The following is a 16,611-nucleotide window of genomic DNA, read 5'->3' as shown; positions in this document are numbered from 1 at the left end:
AACAAGATATTAAATGCTTATTTCTTTCTGGCAGTAGTTAAATCAAATTGGTTAACAGAAGCCAGTGTAAGAAAACTGATTCTGGAAAAATTGAACTTTAATCAAATCTATGCTGTATGCCTGGTAATTTCTTCCCTCTCCTTAATTGGCTGCTTCAATTTCATTCATGTTTCCTGGAATTAAAAGTTTCCAGGGGCAGAGATTGATTTAAATGTTCACCAGTGCTCTTTCAAACAAGATACTAATGATTTCAATTTTACAGTGTTTGTTCTATCAAAAGCGAACCAGGACACAGGCCAAAAGTACCTCTTGGCTAAATGAGGAAATGAGTAATAGGAAGTGTGGACAGTTAACTCAGTCAGGACTTACTCCAGGTACAGAGGCGATCGTCTGCTCGCTCAGGATCGTCGACTCAGCTAGTTTGGTTCCAGCATCTGCACAAATAAACTGATAAGAAATTGAAAGGAAAATTAAGAGCATTTGGACAGTAATAAGGAATTTGTAATTTCATTAACGTGGCTTAAATTCGTTAGCGTTTACTTTGGTGACAAGCTGCCCTAGATATATGGGACTTGCTAGTCATGAGAGTTCATTCCTACCAGAAATTCAGAATCGTAGTACTGGGATTAACACACAGATTCTCACTTTAACCAGACAGTAGTTCAGTGGCACTGAAGTGCCACATTCAATCAAGGAAGAAAGGAAAGGTGTCAGCGTTGTCAGATTTATTCTGAAGTCATGCTATTTACTCTTCAGCACTTTTTGACAGTTCCTGAATTTTCATAGATTTTCCGGACTTCTGTCATTATACCATACATTTAGACTGAAAACAGAAAAACAGTCAACTTCAGAGTGAGGACTGTACCTGTTTCTTCCCGTCCGAGGCCCCTCAGTATCTGGTGTTTCTCCTCCCACTTCATTCACGCCTATCCTCTGTGCTGATAATGACCACCGACCCCCCGCCCCCGCCTCCCTCTCTGTATCCCCACAGGACTTTCCACACATTTCCATTGTAACAGTCATCACATCAGGTTGCAATGATCTACAAGTCTATTTCTCAACTGGCTACAAGATCTTCGAGACCACAGATTTGATGCAGCTCACGCCTGGCACTAGCTTCATGCCTGACATCTCGGAGGGGCTCAGCAAGAGTTTGTGAAATGAGACGATTAATCAGGTACAACTCGAGATCATGGTGAGGATGGCTTTGTCAGCTTACAACCTGATTTGCTTCATTACAGATTTTTACAGGTGTTTCCCACTTAATGCAATGCCCAACTGTTTATTAATGGTTTTAGGGGGAAAGTCAAACATGAAGTCTGTAGAGTTTGCTATGAGCAGCTGGTTCCTGGTTAGTTTCTCTTTCCTGGCCTCTGGCCCCAGTGACTTGAGGATCCAAAGCTGCTGCTATCCAGAGCTCAGAGGTTCTGAAAGAAGCTTTGACCCTGACAGCTCTTCCTTCTGATTCATTTCACTCTCATACTGGAAGAGCATGGTAAATTTAGGTAGGTCAGCCAGGCAGGCATGGTCCCCGTCAAACTGAGGAGAAGCAGTACGGATCGGGGTAGCAGAAAAAGTCTCAAGGAGGACGAGGAACAAAACCCAGCATGTTGTCAGGTTAGCCAGAGATTGGAATCTAGGCGTTATTAACAGGCAGCATTGGCCAATAAGGTGAAGCTCTAACGTCAAAAGACTTTCTGAGGGTCAGGGGCCTGTAGACTTCTCATCTGGGGCCATGAGCTGGTTTTCAAGTGTGGGAGAGGCGGTCCTCCCTGAAAGGTATTTCGGGACAGGTAACTGAGCTGGAGCTGAGACGACAGCAAGCAGAGCTGTCCCTGAAAGCCGCATGGCAGGAGTGGACACAAATCTCCAGGCTCACATTCTATCCTCTCCATTTGCCTCGCAGACAGTTAGAGAAAGCTGAAGAATCCATTTGGCTATTAACTCTGAAGACCAGCTAGTAACATCTAGGGAACACCTAAAATTTTCTATTATTTTATTCAAGAATGCTTTATGTCTGCTCTCCTAACTTGGACTTATTTCTAATAAGAAAAAGTGAATAAATGAGGATAAATAATAATAATGAAGCCTACAACCTTGGCAAACCTCTAAGTAAAAAAGGAGAATATTTGAGGGACTTCTCTGGTGGTCCGGTGGTTACGACTCCACTGAAGGGGGCACGGGTTTGATCCTTGGTGGGGGAACTAGGATCCCGCAAGCCGCGCAGCGCGGCCAAAAAAAAAAAAAACTAGTTAAATATTTGATAGAGGTACATAGTGAAAAGGAGGAACACTCCCAACCTCCTGGCAGATACTGCATGTTTTCCCAAAAAACATATTTTCAAAAGCTATCAGAGTCTGCCATCTAAGACAAACGACTTATAATAAGTTCCAAAAGCCCCGTCAGGACTCCAACGTTTTAATTAATTTCTTTACAGCAGAACCAAGAGACTGCACAGCTAAGAGAGGCAAAAAGAAAAGAGAGAGATGCATCTAACTGTGGGTGAAGCGGGTAGGAGTCCTCTGCAGTATCCTATGTAAGGATGGTGCAAACCCTGACCCCTAAAGTATGCTTGCAAGCCTGGCTGTGCCCTTAAGGGCAAGAGAAAATGTGTGAAGAAGCAAAATTTCAAGTGTCTGTATCTCCCTCAGCAGAAGCCTTTCTCCCTCACCAAACTCAGGTTAGAGCTTCACCTTATTGCGTAGCATAACGTAAGCAGGTTGTCAGCCATGTGGTGTTAAGATTTGAGGCCAAATTCAAACGTCCGATCTGCGAGAGCTAATAGATAACTTCAGAAGTCAGAATTAATTTTTTTAAAAATCACTCTAAAAGTTATGGAGGAGTCTCAGAGAGTCTGATGTACTAAAAGGCATAAAAGTACATAAACCTCTAAAATCATCTACTATTTTTTATCAATGTCTTTTCCTCCGGTGTAATTTTACATAATATGTGTGACTAAAACCTTAACAAACCTTTCTGTCTTCATTTTATATAGCTGCCAACTGAAAAACTCCATTATTATTTTATAGAGTTGTTCAAAATATAAAGATATAACTAAATCAGAGGGAAAAAGAATGATGGCTATAGAAGGAAGAATTCAGTACTTTTAGATAGAAATATGCCACTGAAATAGGCACTCCCGCATGAATACAAAAGAAACGCAATACCCATTATGTGTCATTACTAAAATCATTATCAAAATGATAATAAAATAGGATCACCACCTCTCATCCCAGAGAGTGATCAGATTATTACTAACGCAACAAATATTAATTACCCCACATCAATAGTATCTGGGAATTAAAAACAACAGCCGTAACTCTGCCGTTTCTTTGTCCTCCAGCCCACAACTAAACTATCTTTAAAAGAAAACCTTTCACCCACATGATTTCCCACAGCTTGAATATGCAGGTGTATCCCACACAGTGGGAGTGTTACATGCAAATTAGCAGAATGTCTACTCTTGACACATAATAGGAGCTGAGGAAATTCTTTTGGATTTGAGCCTATATAGATTTTATGGTAGCTTTCAATGAGTTACCACTCCATTATGAAAACTCTAATCCATCCTGAGAACAATAATAATAGCTTATTACACATAAAATATCTACAGCATGACAGCAGAAGAGAAAATGTTATAAGTGAAAGCAAAAATGTCAACAGATCTGAATTAAAACAAGATAGGGCAACTGTCCAAAGTATAAAAGGGGAACTACACCCTGATGGTCAACAATAGTAGATTCTGAAGAATACATATATTTTTTCTATTTGGAAAATTCTTTCCTGTCTCCATGCCTCTTTTTCCGTTTTTAAAAAATCCACCTGAACATTTAAGGCCACCTGATTGTATATGTAAGTTAAAACAAATAACAGGAGTGATGGCTGAACAACCATAATATAGCAGACTGGGAGATACTCCACAGTGCCAGGCCTCCAGGAAGAAGTTCTAGAAATTGAAAACCAGATTGGTACCTGTCACTGCCTTGAAATGTTTAGAGCCTGAATGACCCTGCATCCCTTGGGCAAGTGTTCCATTGTCCTTTAAAGGAACACTCTTACTGCCAGAGTATTTGGTAAACAACAAAAGTATGGTTTACCCATGAAAAGAATTATGAACAGCCTCATATCTGTGAACTCATCTATCTACTAAGTTATTAATTAGAGAAGTACAATAGTAGAGGGAATATCCTAGTGGTTCCCTGTGGGGTGAAAGAACCAATGGTAAATCCAAGGTCTGAGCAACTGACTCTCTTCTCGCCAATGGGGCTAGTGTCACTCATGATGGATCACCAGGGGACTTTTGGTTTTTTTACTTCTAAGCTTTAAGAAATTTATCTTTTTAAAAATTTTATATTGGAGCAGAGTGGATTTACAATGTTGTGTTAGTTTCAGGTGTACAGCAAAGTGATTCAGTTATACATATACATGTAGCTATTCTTTTTCAAATGCTTTTCCCATTTAGGTTGTTACATAATATTGAGTAGAGTTCCCTGTGCTATAAGGTAGGTCCTTGTTGGTTATCCATTTTAAATACAGCAGTGTGTACATGTCAGTCCCAAACTCCCAATCTATCCCTCCCTCTCACCCTTCCCACCAGGGGACTTTTTCCTTCCAGTTGTTACTTTCTTTTCTTTTTCCAAGTTGCATTTTCAGTTAAACAGAGCCGCCTCCAGTGTCCTGAGATGACGGTCATGATATCCAAGAAGGAAGTCGCTGTCTGCCCCAGACACATTGTCTGTTCATATTGTGAATCTGGTCTCCCAGGTACCAGGAACTGACACTGCCCACCAGTGAAGGGGAAAGCTTCTCTCTGACTCCATGCTAGATTCTCTGGTTTAAGAGAAACTACCAGAGAACAGGCTACCACTTCTGCTACCCGCTTGAACATTTGTCAAGGGCAAGAGAAAAAGGAACGGGGAAACCCTGCAGAAAGATGCACCGCTTTCTGTAGTGAGACAAAAGATGCTTCTCCCTCATCCCATGAGTGGCCCCGTGGCAGACTTTTCTCCACAACTTAGCCAGGAAGCACAGCGGGGAAAAGGGAACTACTTTTGTTTTTTTTAAGGTATGCCTCACTTTTATTTCTCTCAGTAATTTTTTCATTACTGGTTTATTCCGAGTTTATAGAACAAGGATATGTTACTTCAAAATGGCATGGTGTTTAATATTTTTTGTTGGAGAAGGTCGAAATATTATTCACTAGGTTGTTCCTCATGGGCATGATCTCAAAGTGTCCCCCCCAGATATCTCTTTGATCTAAATAATTTTACAATCTGATTTTTAAATTTAACTTAATGACTCAATGACAAATACATACCTGTTTTTAAAGATGAAAATGTTATACATTTGAAATGGCATGAGAGAACCCAAAATACACAGAAGAATTTACTTTTTTGTCTTCCTTCTTCCTAAAGCTAATTTGTGTTTGTTATTTATTCACCTAGCTGTGATGCAATAACCACTGTTTTCAGGGTCTCCCGAAGCACTGAGCAATTTAAACTGTCGGTGTTCTTTCACTGTCTTGTGACAAGTGCTTATTACAGCCAGCTAACGTACTTCAGAGAAAAACCCGCCCCCAGTTGCAGTCACAAAGCGGGGTGCTAGAACCCAAGAAGATCAGCCACACAGACCGGCTCTGCCAGGATTGAGGGCAATCAAGGGACCAGCCTCTGACGCCCGCAGGAAAGCACCTTCAGGGCCTGGAAACTGAGGTTGCTTTGAGGTGGCATGTCCCCAGTCTAAACGCTATCAGAAGCAGGTGACTTCCAGACACTGTCAACCTGCTGGCCTTACCTCCCTCGTGGGCTACTTCACTAAGCCTAGGTCACCTGCCCTCTCCTCCAAACCAGTGTTGATCTTATTAACCTCTATGGTCAGTTGCATCAAAGTTACTTGTACTCAAAAGTGGTGTTGCTGCTGATGTGTGAAGAGGTAGGACTGGCCAACGGCAACGCACTGGAAGAGATTCAATCTGTCTCTTCTTAGGAACACAGATATTTCCCGGCTATGCTTTGCTTCTGTCTCCCTCTTGGGCTGTCCAGCATCTTGGTACAATGGGAGCCATTTCACTCTGACTATATCATGCCCAACATCCACTGCCATCATTTTCCAGCAGTCACTCCTCTCAGAAAGCATCACTGTGCCTGGGAAAGCTCTTTAAACATGCCTTAAGACCATTCTTCACTGAAAGTATACCAACTTTTTATTAAATCTCAAGCCTTTGAGAAAAACTTGGTTCTGTTCCCAAGGATTACTAGTATAAGGCGGGGGAAGAAGCGGACCAGTTAGTGGATATTAAATGGTTAATGACAAGGGTATTCCTCCTCTCCTCCCAGGTAGACCCCCAAACTTCTGCACACCCTTCAAAAACATACGATCCCTTTTCTACACTACTTCCCTCCTCAGTACACACCTCTGCTACCATACCCGTCACACTGCGCCGGGAATTTTTGTTTCGATGTCAGCTACTCCCACCAGACAGGAAACTCCTGGGAGGAAGGGGCCATGACATTCATCTCTGTTTCCCCAGCACCTGGGCCAGGTCAGGGCTCATAACGGTTAATGAGCCTTCCTCCATCTCCCAGGCTGAGCTGGCCGCTCCCTCCTCTACAGTAGTTTATATACCGTACAGATTTTCAGTATACTGGTTAGCACGTTATAGGGGTAGGGCCTATGCTTTTATATCTCTATATCCCCAGAACCTAGCCGAAGATAGGTGGTCAGTAAATATTTGTAGTGGGAAATAATGCTGAATAGTCAAATATGGCCAGACAACGGAAGACCTTGACAATTCGGGTACCACAAGGTCACTGGAGGTTTTCGATGCACAGAATGATATGATAAAGAGCAGAGCTTTAGCAAAATTCCTCTAGGCAGCCATAGGCTATAAGACTGGATTGACGTGGGGAGAAATGAACGGTGCAAAACGCTAAGAGCTATTAACGGTAATCCAGGCAAGTGATGTGCGGGCCCTGACTAGGCTGTGCTCTATACTGATTAGACCCTGCGGTCAGGTGCTTACGCTACTTATGCCAGCTGTGTGATCGTGGGCAAGTCACTGACGCCCCCACCCCGAGCCGCAGTCTCCTCATCTACGGTGCAGGACCAATTCCTCTCACGGCTGAAGGAGTGAGGGGGATATATAAAACCCCAGCATGCTGCCTGGCACTTAATAGGTGCTCCATTAATTTCCCCTTCTCCCTCATCTCTCCAAATGGCACCCAAGGTACCTAAGATTCAGGGAAACCTGTCTAGTTCCTTGATATCAAGCTCCATTTTCCTTCATTTATTTAAGCTCAACCTTGTAGGACCAGACTCTGGGACTGGCCATAACGCTCAGCAGGGAGAACTGAAACAGCTGTGACACACTTCCTGGGTACTTTGCACAAAGGCAGTCTGAATGATACCCTGATCCCAGCTGCAGCTCATGACCAAGTCTTTAAAACCAGGCTCAACCTTTGGGGTAAGAGGCAGGATCCCAGTTTACCTGATCCCTTGCTGACACCCCTGGCATGGCCAGCCTTTTTCTAAACCCATCCTCATGTCGTTATTTCTAAATTTATTCCATCTTTCTGCTGAAGCCTCCCTTTATTGCTTGAAGATGGTCAGCCTCTGGTGCTGAACTCCAACCCCAGGCAGAGTTTGGCCTGCACCCACCAGTCCTTTGTGACCCAGTTCAAACGCCACTTCCTTCATGAAGTCTTCCCTGATTTCACACCATATGAGGTAAGATGCCTCCTGCTCTTAACTCCCCCCTAGGACTTTATCTACATCTCTTTCTCACTCATGGCACTAATTGCAGCCTATCTTGTGTGATCAAAACCTGCACACTTGCCTAAGATGCTGAGCTTAGGATGCCAGGGATGGAGAGCTAAAGCCTCTCGTAAGCAGCCCTACAACCAAAAGCATTAATCTTTGCAAGTTCTCTAGAGCCTGCCTGGTATGTGTTCAAGCCCTGCCCCCTGCCTTAGGGCTCCTGTGGTGCTGGTTCTTTCACACCCACATCCCACCCTGGTTGGACTCAGTCCGTCCTGCCTTTTGACCATATCTGGCTGGGGCCCACCCTCACTTTCACTTCTGCTTCACAGAGATTTGGCGACCCATCCATACTCATGCGACTCTGCGATCAGACCTCAGCCTCCGGGTCGCTCACTTTTGACTTCGTTAGTCCTGCCTCAGCTCTGGTAGCCATTAATGGGCTGCCCCTCCAACCTACTGGACCATAAACTTCTCGCGGACACATTATCGTTTCATTCTTCTTTTTTGTCTCTCACAGAACCAGTTCCACAGTAGGAACAAAATAAATACTCCTTTTCCGGTCTTTTTTAGCCAGTGGAAGTGCCAAGTGCATAGTGACAGACAGATCATGGCTCACGTAAGATATATTATTTCTTATCTCTGGACAGACATTTAATTTATGCATATATCCCACACCTTCCTTAAATTTTCCAAACATAAGTGAATTTCATGAAAAGTGAAATGAGGCATAAGCCTACCTGGACAAGCAGAAGGAGGTTTGTATCCGGTAAAGGAGATTTGAGCTTCAGGGCCTGCAGGAGTTCTAGAACAACACTACGAGACAAATAGAATTTATCCCTCTCCTAAACGAAACAAGAGAGAAGAAGGTAAGCGATTTCTAAAACTTCAATTAGAATAGATCTATGTCAAAAGAGCTTCCAAAAGATTCACAGATCAGAAATAAGAAACAGTATTTTAAAATGCATAATGAACTGTCCTTAAGAAATAAACCCAAGAAAAAAGAAAAAGAGCATTTTTGTGTTTGTAATGAGTTTAGTGAAGCACTGAGAACACATAATTTAATGGATAAGAAAAAGACAGGCTACCTCTTAAAGACTGAAACCACGAGATTTGGTTCTTATTCACAGAGGAGAGGTTCCAAGAACTGCAGAAACTAAACAAATCTAAAAGGATGTTTTTCAATAGAAAATGATTTAGAGAAAAACATGTAACACTGTTGAAAGGGTCTCATATCCTCTCAAAAGGAACTTACTTTTTAAGTGGACTATTTCAAGCATACAGAAAATTAGAGAGATGGAATGCATCATCTACCTATTACCCATCTTTGTTAAATCATAGCATTTTGCTTTATTTAATACTTTTTATCAAAAATCAAACATCACAGAAATAGTTGAAGCTACCTATACAGTGCTCTCTTTTCTTTCTCCCTTCCTTGAAATAGCAACTATTTTGAATCTGGTGTTTATTATTTCATGTACTACACTTTTACTACATATGTATACCTCCATTATAAGGCTTACTATTATTTTTGCTTGTTTTTAACTTTCTATAATGTTATCATACAATGCAAATCTTTCTGCAACTTATAATCTTTTACTCCATTATACATATACACATATATATATATATATATATTTTTTTTTTTTTTTTGATGGTACGCGGGCCTCTCACTGTTGTGGCCTCTCCCGTTGCAGAGCACAGGCTCCAGACACGCAGGCTCAGCGGCCATGGCTCACGGGCCCAGCCGCTCCGTGGCATGTAGGATCTTCCCGGACCGGGGCACAAACCCGTGTCCCCTGCATCTGCAGGCGGACCCTCAACTACTGCACCACCAGGGAAGCCCTCCATTATATTTTTGAAGTGAGTCCCTGTTGATACATATAGTTCTCATTCTTTCAACTAAACAGTTTAATGATGTTTTATTGTATGAACATACTGAAATTCATTGATCTGTCCTTGTTAATGCAATGCTAGAGTATTTTCAATTTTGTAAGCTTTATTTATTGTCAAATATAGCACCCATGCAGAAAAGTACATAAAATATAAGTGAACAGATAAACAGATTAGCATAGATTGAACACTCATGTGATCAGCACCCAGGTCGGGTACACATCACAAGCACCTTAAAAGTCCCCTATGTGTCCTTTCTTGATCATAACCAACTTATTGGAGACCCTGTAGGTCTGTATCCACTGTCTTTTCTTTCTACTTATTCTCACTTGTGGTGTCTTGCCTCCTCATATGTCTGGTTATCTTTGCATGTTGCATCCTTTATTTTTAAAATATTTTTAGAAATAATTTGAGGCCTGAAATGTTATCTTCCTCCAAAGAGCTTTCTGTTCATTTTTTACCAGGTACTGGAGGCACTAGTGATCCAGGGTTACCTTAATACACATACAAACCTCGTAATATCTTATCTTGGGCCCCCAAAGGTCTTGACAGGGATCTGGGTCCATGTGAGGACAACTTTACTTCTGGGTTATCTTTACTTAGTGGTCCCAGCCAAAAGGTGCAGGAGGTGCAGGATCAGAGAGTCTCTACTCTTGGAAGGTCCCGGATTCTGACTTTTTTCCCCCTAGCCTCCTGGATCTTCCAGAATTGTCACATCTTTCAGATAGGCAAACACCCCCAGAGCAAAAAAAAGGTCTTCAGTGCTAGACTCACATCTCTGCATTTCTGTGTTCTCTCAGATCTTAGCCTGGTAATTCTATATCTGGTTAGCACTTTGATGATTTTTTAAAGTTTTCAGAGAACAGTTTGTTCACTTTTTTAAGAAACTTTTCAAATCCAGTGGGAGGATACATTCAAATTATCTAGTCCATCAGTATCAGGAGAGAAAGTCTAGGATATTTATTGGAATTAGACTAAATTTATAGGTTATTTTGTGAGAATTAGCTATCTTTATTATGCTGGGTCCTCATTCATGAACATGAGATCTGTCTCCATTTATTTAACGTTGTTTAATAAAATTTTCTGGTTATCTCCATAAAATTCTTGCATATTTTTGTTAGATTCATTTTTTGTTGCCACAATAAATGCTATTTTAAAAGTACATTTTATAATCATTTGTAGCTGAATAATTAAAGGTAGATGATTTCTGCATATTCATTTGTATCAGCATCCTTGCTGAACTCTCATAAAAGTTATAAAAAGGTGTCTATAGATAGATTCTCTTCAGTTCGTTTGTAATCACATCATCTATGAAAAGGGAGAGTTTTTTTCCTTTGTAATCCTTATACTTTGATTTATTCTTCCTGTCTTACTCAACTGAGCAGGACCTCCAGAACCATAGCAAATAGAAGCAGTGATAATGGCCATTCTTGTCTTACTTATGATTTTAAAGGGACTACTGTTGGCATTTCACCATAAGTATAATGTTTCCTAGAGATTTCTGGTAGACATCCTTTATCAAGTTATCCCTTTTACTCCTAGTTTGACAAGATTTATCATAAATGGATGTTGAATTATATAGAATGCTTCTTTTGTATCTCTTGAGATAATGATAAAAGCTTTTCCTCCTTTAATCTGGCAACATGGTAACATAAATAGATATTCTAATATTCAAACCAATTTTATATTACAAGAAAATCCTCACTAGGTCATGAGGCTTTAGCTTTTTAAAATTTTTTAAATTGAAGTATAGTTGGCGTACAATATTATATAAGTTCCAGGGGAACAATATATTTATTCACAATTTTTAAAGGTTACACTCCATTTATAGTTATTATAAAATATTTCCTATATTCCCCATGTTGTACAATATATCCTTATATTTTATACATAATAGTTTGTACCTCTTAATCCCCTACCCCTAATCTGTCCCTCCCCACTTCCCTCTCCCCACTGGTAACCACTAGTTTGTTCTCTGTATCTGTGAGTCTGTTTCTTTTTTGTTATATTCACTAGTTTGTCGTATTTTTAGATTCCACATATAAGTGATACCATACAGTATTTGTCTTTGTTTGTCTGATTTACTTCACTTAACATAATGCCCTCCAAGTCCATCCACCATGTTGCTGCAAATGGCAGAATTTCATTCTTTTTTATGGCTGAGCATGAGGTTTTATTTTTAATGCATTAACTTGGGATTATTCATTCAGAATTTTTGCATCTTTGAAGTATAACTGGCCTATAATTTTCCTTTCCCCTATTGCCCTTGTCTGGTTGGTATTAAAATTCTATTGGCCTCATAAAATATGTTGCAAATTGTTCCCTTTTTTCTATTCTCTGTTTTAGTTTGCATAAAGTAGAGCTCAATCTGCTCCTTAAATGTTTAATGAAAGTTGTCTTTAAAATTGGAATGGTTTTTAAACGTAAGATAGATAGCTAGTGGGAAGCAGCCACATAGCACAGGGACCTTTGTGCTTTGTGACCACCTAGAGGGGTGGGATAGGGAGGGTGGGAGGGAGGGAGACGCAAGAGGGAAGAGATATGGGAACATAGTATATGTATAACTGATTCACTTTGTTATAAAGCAGAAACTAACACACCATTGTAAAGCAATTATACTCCAATAAAGATGTTAAAAAAAACTGGAATGTTTTTAACTACTGATTCCATTTTTTCATCATTTAAGTCTAGCCATCTTTTTTCTGATTGTTACACATTACATTTTTTCTAGAAAATTGTCCCTATTTCCCAAGATTTCAAATTTACTGGCTAAATCTTCCCTTTATATTCTTCATTTCTTTATCTCCCTTTGCTGCATGCTATATAATTTCTTCAGATCTATTTTCATTTCACTAAATCCCTCTTTGGCTATGTCTAATTTGCTCTCTAACCTGTCCACTGAGGTTTTTTTTATGTCAATGACTATTTCATTTCTAGAATTTCTACTTTGTTCAAATCTATCTGTTTTTTTTTTTAAGTGACTAGATCTTTTCTCAAGTTTTTAATTCATCTTTTAATGCTTATCATTCAGAGTATGTTTTTATAGTCTCTATCACATTGTTCTAATATTGGAAGTTCTTAGGGGGAATAATCTGATTTTTGTTGACTATGCTAAAGTAGCTCATGGTGGATTATTTCTTCACATGTTTTGTAATTTTAGATCATGATCTCATGTTCATCCAGATTTTTTTTTTTTTTTTTTTTGGTGGTATGCGGGCCTCTCCCTGTTGTGGCCTCTCCTGTTGCGGAGCACAGGCTCCGGACGCACAGGCTCAGCGGCCATGGCTCACGGGCCCAGCCGCTCCGCGGCATGGGGGATCTTCCCGGACCGGGGCACGAACCCGTGTCCCCTGCATCGGCAGGCAGACTCTCAACCACTGCGCCACCAGGGAAGCCCATCATCCAGATTTTAATTATGGGAATCCTGTTGGGCCTAGGTTGAAGGCATATCCCTCCAGAGAGGTTTGAGGATTGATTTTGAGCTTGTTTCTGCCAGACACTCCAATGCAATTACTTGCCCAGCACCAATTTATTTGGCTTTTGGGGGTTCACAGAGCATGCAGGTATTACAAATTCAAATTCTAAACATGTTCAAAGATAGGCTCATGTTTACTAATTCTCAAGGGAAACTACAAATCTTTCAGTTCCCAGGCTCAGACAGAGCCCATTCTTTGTCACCTCCATATAAGAATATATCCTTTCCAAATCAAACTTTTCTCAAACATATAGCCTTTCAAGGGTTCTGGCTTTCTCCTGGGGACAACTCAGCTCCAACTCCCAGCCTGAAATAGTCCCAAGACTTCATTTCCTTTCTCTGTATGGGCTTTAAAACTCAAGTCACTGAGGAATATAACAAAAAAGAAACAGACTCACAGACATAGAGAACCAACTAGTGGTTACCAGTGGAGAAAGGGAAAGGGGTAGGGGACTAAGAGGTACAAACTACTGGGTATAAAATAGGCTACAAGGATATATTGTACAACAGGGAATATAGCCAATTTTAATAATAACTATAAATGAAGTATAACCTTTAAAAATTGTGAATCACTATATTGTACACCTGGAACTTATAAAATATTGTATATCAACCATACTTCAATTAAAAACAAAAAACTCAAGCTACTAAGTTACCAAAACAATCAACTTCTCTACCCCAAGACTGCTACAATATCAGCTTATATGCTTACCACTCTGGTTCTCAATTCCCTTTTCACTTTTTCAACTTTCATTCTTATAAAATTTGCTATATATTTAAAATCATGTTTATTACTTTTCATCCATCACTTCTAGCATTTTAAGTGGGACGGTTTTCAAGTTATCGAGACTGCCCGATTGCCAAATAGTCTCCAAAGCTATTACCTTTCCATGTCTTTTCTTGGGCACATGAAAAGATGCTCAACATCACTAATTATTAGAGAAATGCAAATCAAAACTACAATGAGGGTATCACCTCACACCCGTCAGAATGGCCATTATCAAACAAATCTAGAAACAATAAATGCTGGAAGGGGTGTGGTGAAAAGGGAACCCTCTTGCACTGTTGGTGGGAATGTAAATTGATACAACCACTATGGAAAACAGTATGGAGGTTCCTTAAAAAACTAAAAATAGAACTACCCTATGACCCCGCAATCCCACTACTGGGCATATACCCTGAGAAAACCATAATTCAATAAGAGACGTGTACCACAATGTTCGCTGCAGCATTATTTACAATAGCCAGGACATGGAAGCAACCTAAGTGTCCATCGACAGATGAATGGATAAAGAAGGTGTGGCACATATATATAATGGAATATTACTTGCCATGAAAAGAAATGAAATTGAGTTATTTGTAGTGAGGTGGATGGACCTAGAGTCTGTCATACAGAGTGAAGTAAGTCAGAAAGAGAAAAACAAATACTGTAGGCTAACGCATATATATGGAATCTTAAAAAAAAAAATGGTACTGATGAACCTAGTTGCAGGGCAGGAATAAAGAGGTAGACAGAGAAAATGGACTTGAGGACATGAGGTGGGAGGGCGAAGCTGGGGCGAAGTGAGAGTAGCATTGACATATATATACTACGGAATGTAAAATAGTTGGCTGGTGGGAAGCAGCAGCATAGCACAGGGAGATCAGCTCAGTGCTTTGCGATGACCTAGAGGGGTGGGATAGGGAGGGTGGGAGGGAGGCTCAAGAGGGAGGGGATATGGGGACGTGTGTGTGCATATGGCTGATTCGCTTTGCTGTGCAACAGAAACTAACACAGTGCTGTGAAGCAGTTGAGGAGAAGCCTCAGTTAGATACTGCTATTTCTTTAGCTATTTCTTATAGTTTCTCCTTATCTGTGAAAAAGGTGGGAATGCCCTAGATCAAAGCTTTCTACAACTAATAGTCATTTTGAGTTGCAGAATGAAGAAGGGTAGATGACAACAGGAAGAGAGAGGCCACAAAAGTTATGATAGATTATGAGGGGATATAATGCATAATGAATATTTAAAACCAAAAATATCTTGAATTCAAAATAGTGGAAGGTCCACTGTAATAAATACTTATAGTACACAGCATAGAAAGTACAAACTCATTATGATTCCTCTTCTATAAAATATATAATTTAAACAAATCAAACATAAAGAAAATTAAGAAATAAAATGACTTCTAAAAATAGAATATCTTTTCATTGTATTTGCTGCTGTGTCTTTTTTTTTAAGTGAAAAAAAGTAAAAGAAGTTATTTTTCAGGAAGGATTTGAAAGAAGAAAAAAATACTGATTATTTTCGTAGTTAGAAAACATATTGTTCCAGGCAGAGTAATAAACAGTTTATAATCATAAAGATTAAAGAGAAGGTTATCATGAAACACTTAACATGGCGGAATGGACACAAGATGGTAAGAAAGGAGACAAGGGTGTTTTAAATAGAATGAAAACCTTGATAAAAGTTAGATTTTTAGGAGAAATTAAAGGGCTTGTAGAAGTGGACAACGTGAATAAAGGAGTATTCTGAATGTTTAAGAGGGAACAACAGAAACAGAAACCCCATTGAAAATAAACTTGGAAAATTTGGAAATTGGAAAAGTAGCATTTGCACATTGTTCTTAAGGACAGAAACGCTCTCAATTTGTCCTGCCTTCTGCTTTTCCATTAGGATAGTGTCTATCAGCACCAACAAGGCTGCTATATGCACTGGGCAAGCAGTACTTTTCCACTTCCTCAGTAGTGGGGCAGGGGATACTAAAGATAATGCAATAGAGAAACCATTATCAAAGCAAGATGACAAACGATGAGATTACAGTCTCAGAGGCCAAGAACCCAGAACTGGGGAGACAGACAAATGATGAGAATTAAGGAGCTCTCCACAGGCTTTTACAAATGACAAGCTGGTATTTTTCTACTCTGGGTATAAAATTGATATGTACTGATGGCTTGCCCACTAATCATAGGATGGTGAACTTGAAAAGGACATTAGAGGTCATTTAGACCATTATCTCATTTCATTCGGAATACCTCTTCTCTAAACCATATGACCCTCAGTTCTCCACATTTGCATATATAACGTATAGTTTATATATTTGTGTGTGCAAAGTGTTTCCTTCTAATGAATTTTATTAGATCTCAGTTGAATTACTCACTTTTAACTATACTGAGGCAATTAACCTAAGAGGGATTTGATACTGATTAGAAAGAATATGTTTCTGCCAGTTTTTTGTTTCCCAGGGACACATAAACACACATGCAACCTTACCTTAGTGAAAGCTCGGTAACATAAGCCACACACCTCCACCAGGTAGGCCAAAGTGAAGATGGCATTCTGAATTACAAAGCTGAGCAGTTTTGAAAATGGTTCCAACAAACTCTGCAATGAGATTGGGGCCAAAATAAAACCAAAATCAATTGCTGATTCTTTCATTAAAAAAAAGTATTAAAGTCTAATGATACCTTAACTAATGGGATCACTCTTTCTTAATTTCAAATCTGTTGC

General features: G+C 39.9%; 1 protein-coding gene across 1 annotated transcript in view; it reads right to left on the bottom strand.

Moving 5' to 3' along the window:
- Positions 1–16,611, bottom strand: part of UNC79 (unc-79 subunit of NALCN channel complex) — a 220,498-nt gene that overhangs the window by 29,198 nt on the left and 174,689 nt on the right. Inside the window, exons 43-45 of the mRNA XM_022576210.3 lie at positions 16,375–16,485; positions 8,496–8,600; positions 370–447 (exon numbers count right to left, since the gene is read on the bottom strand). Coding sequence (XP_022431918.2) covers positions 370–447; positions 8,496–8,600; positions 16,375–16,485 — 294 coding nt within the window. The remainder of the gene's footprint in view (positions 1–369; positions 448–8,495; positions 8,601–16,374; positions 16,486–16,611) is intronic.

Source organism: Delphinapterus leucas, chromosome 2 (genome assembly GCF_059928025.1).
Source record: "Delphinapterus leucas isolate spDelLeu-1000000601 "Yukka" chromosome 2, BTC_Dleu_Yukka2, whole genome shotgun sequence".
Lineage (NCBI taxonomy): Eukaryota > Metazoa > Chordata > Mammalia > Artiodactyla > Monodontidae > Delphinapterus > Delphinapterus leucas.
Note: the sequence above shows the minus strand (reverse complement) of the source record. Positions and strands in the feature narration are given on the sequence as shown.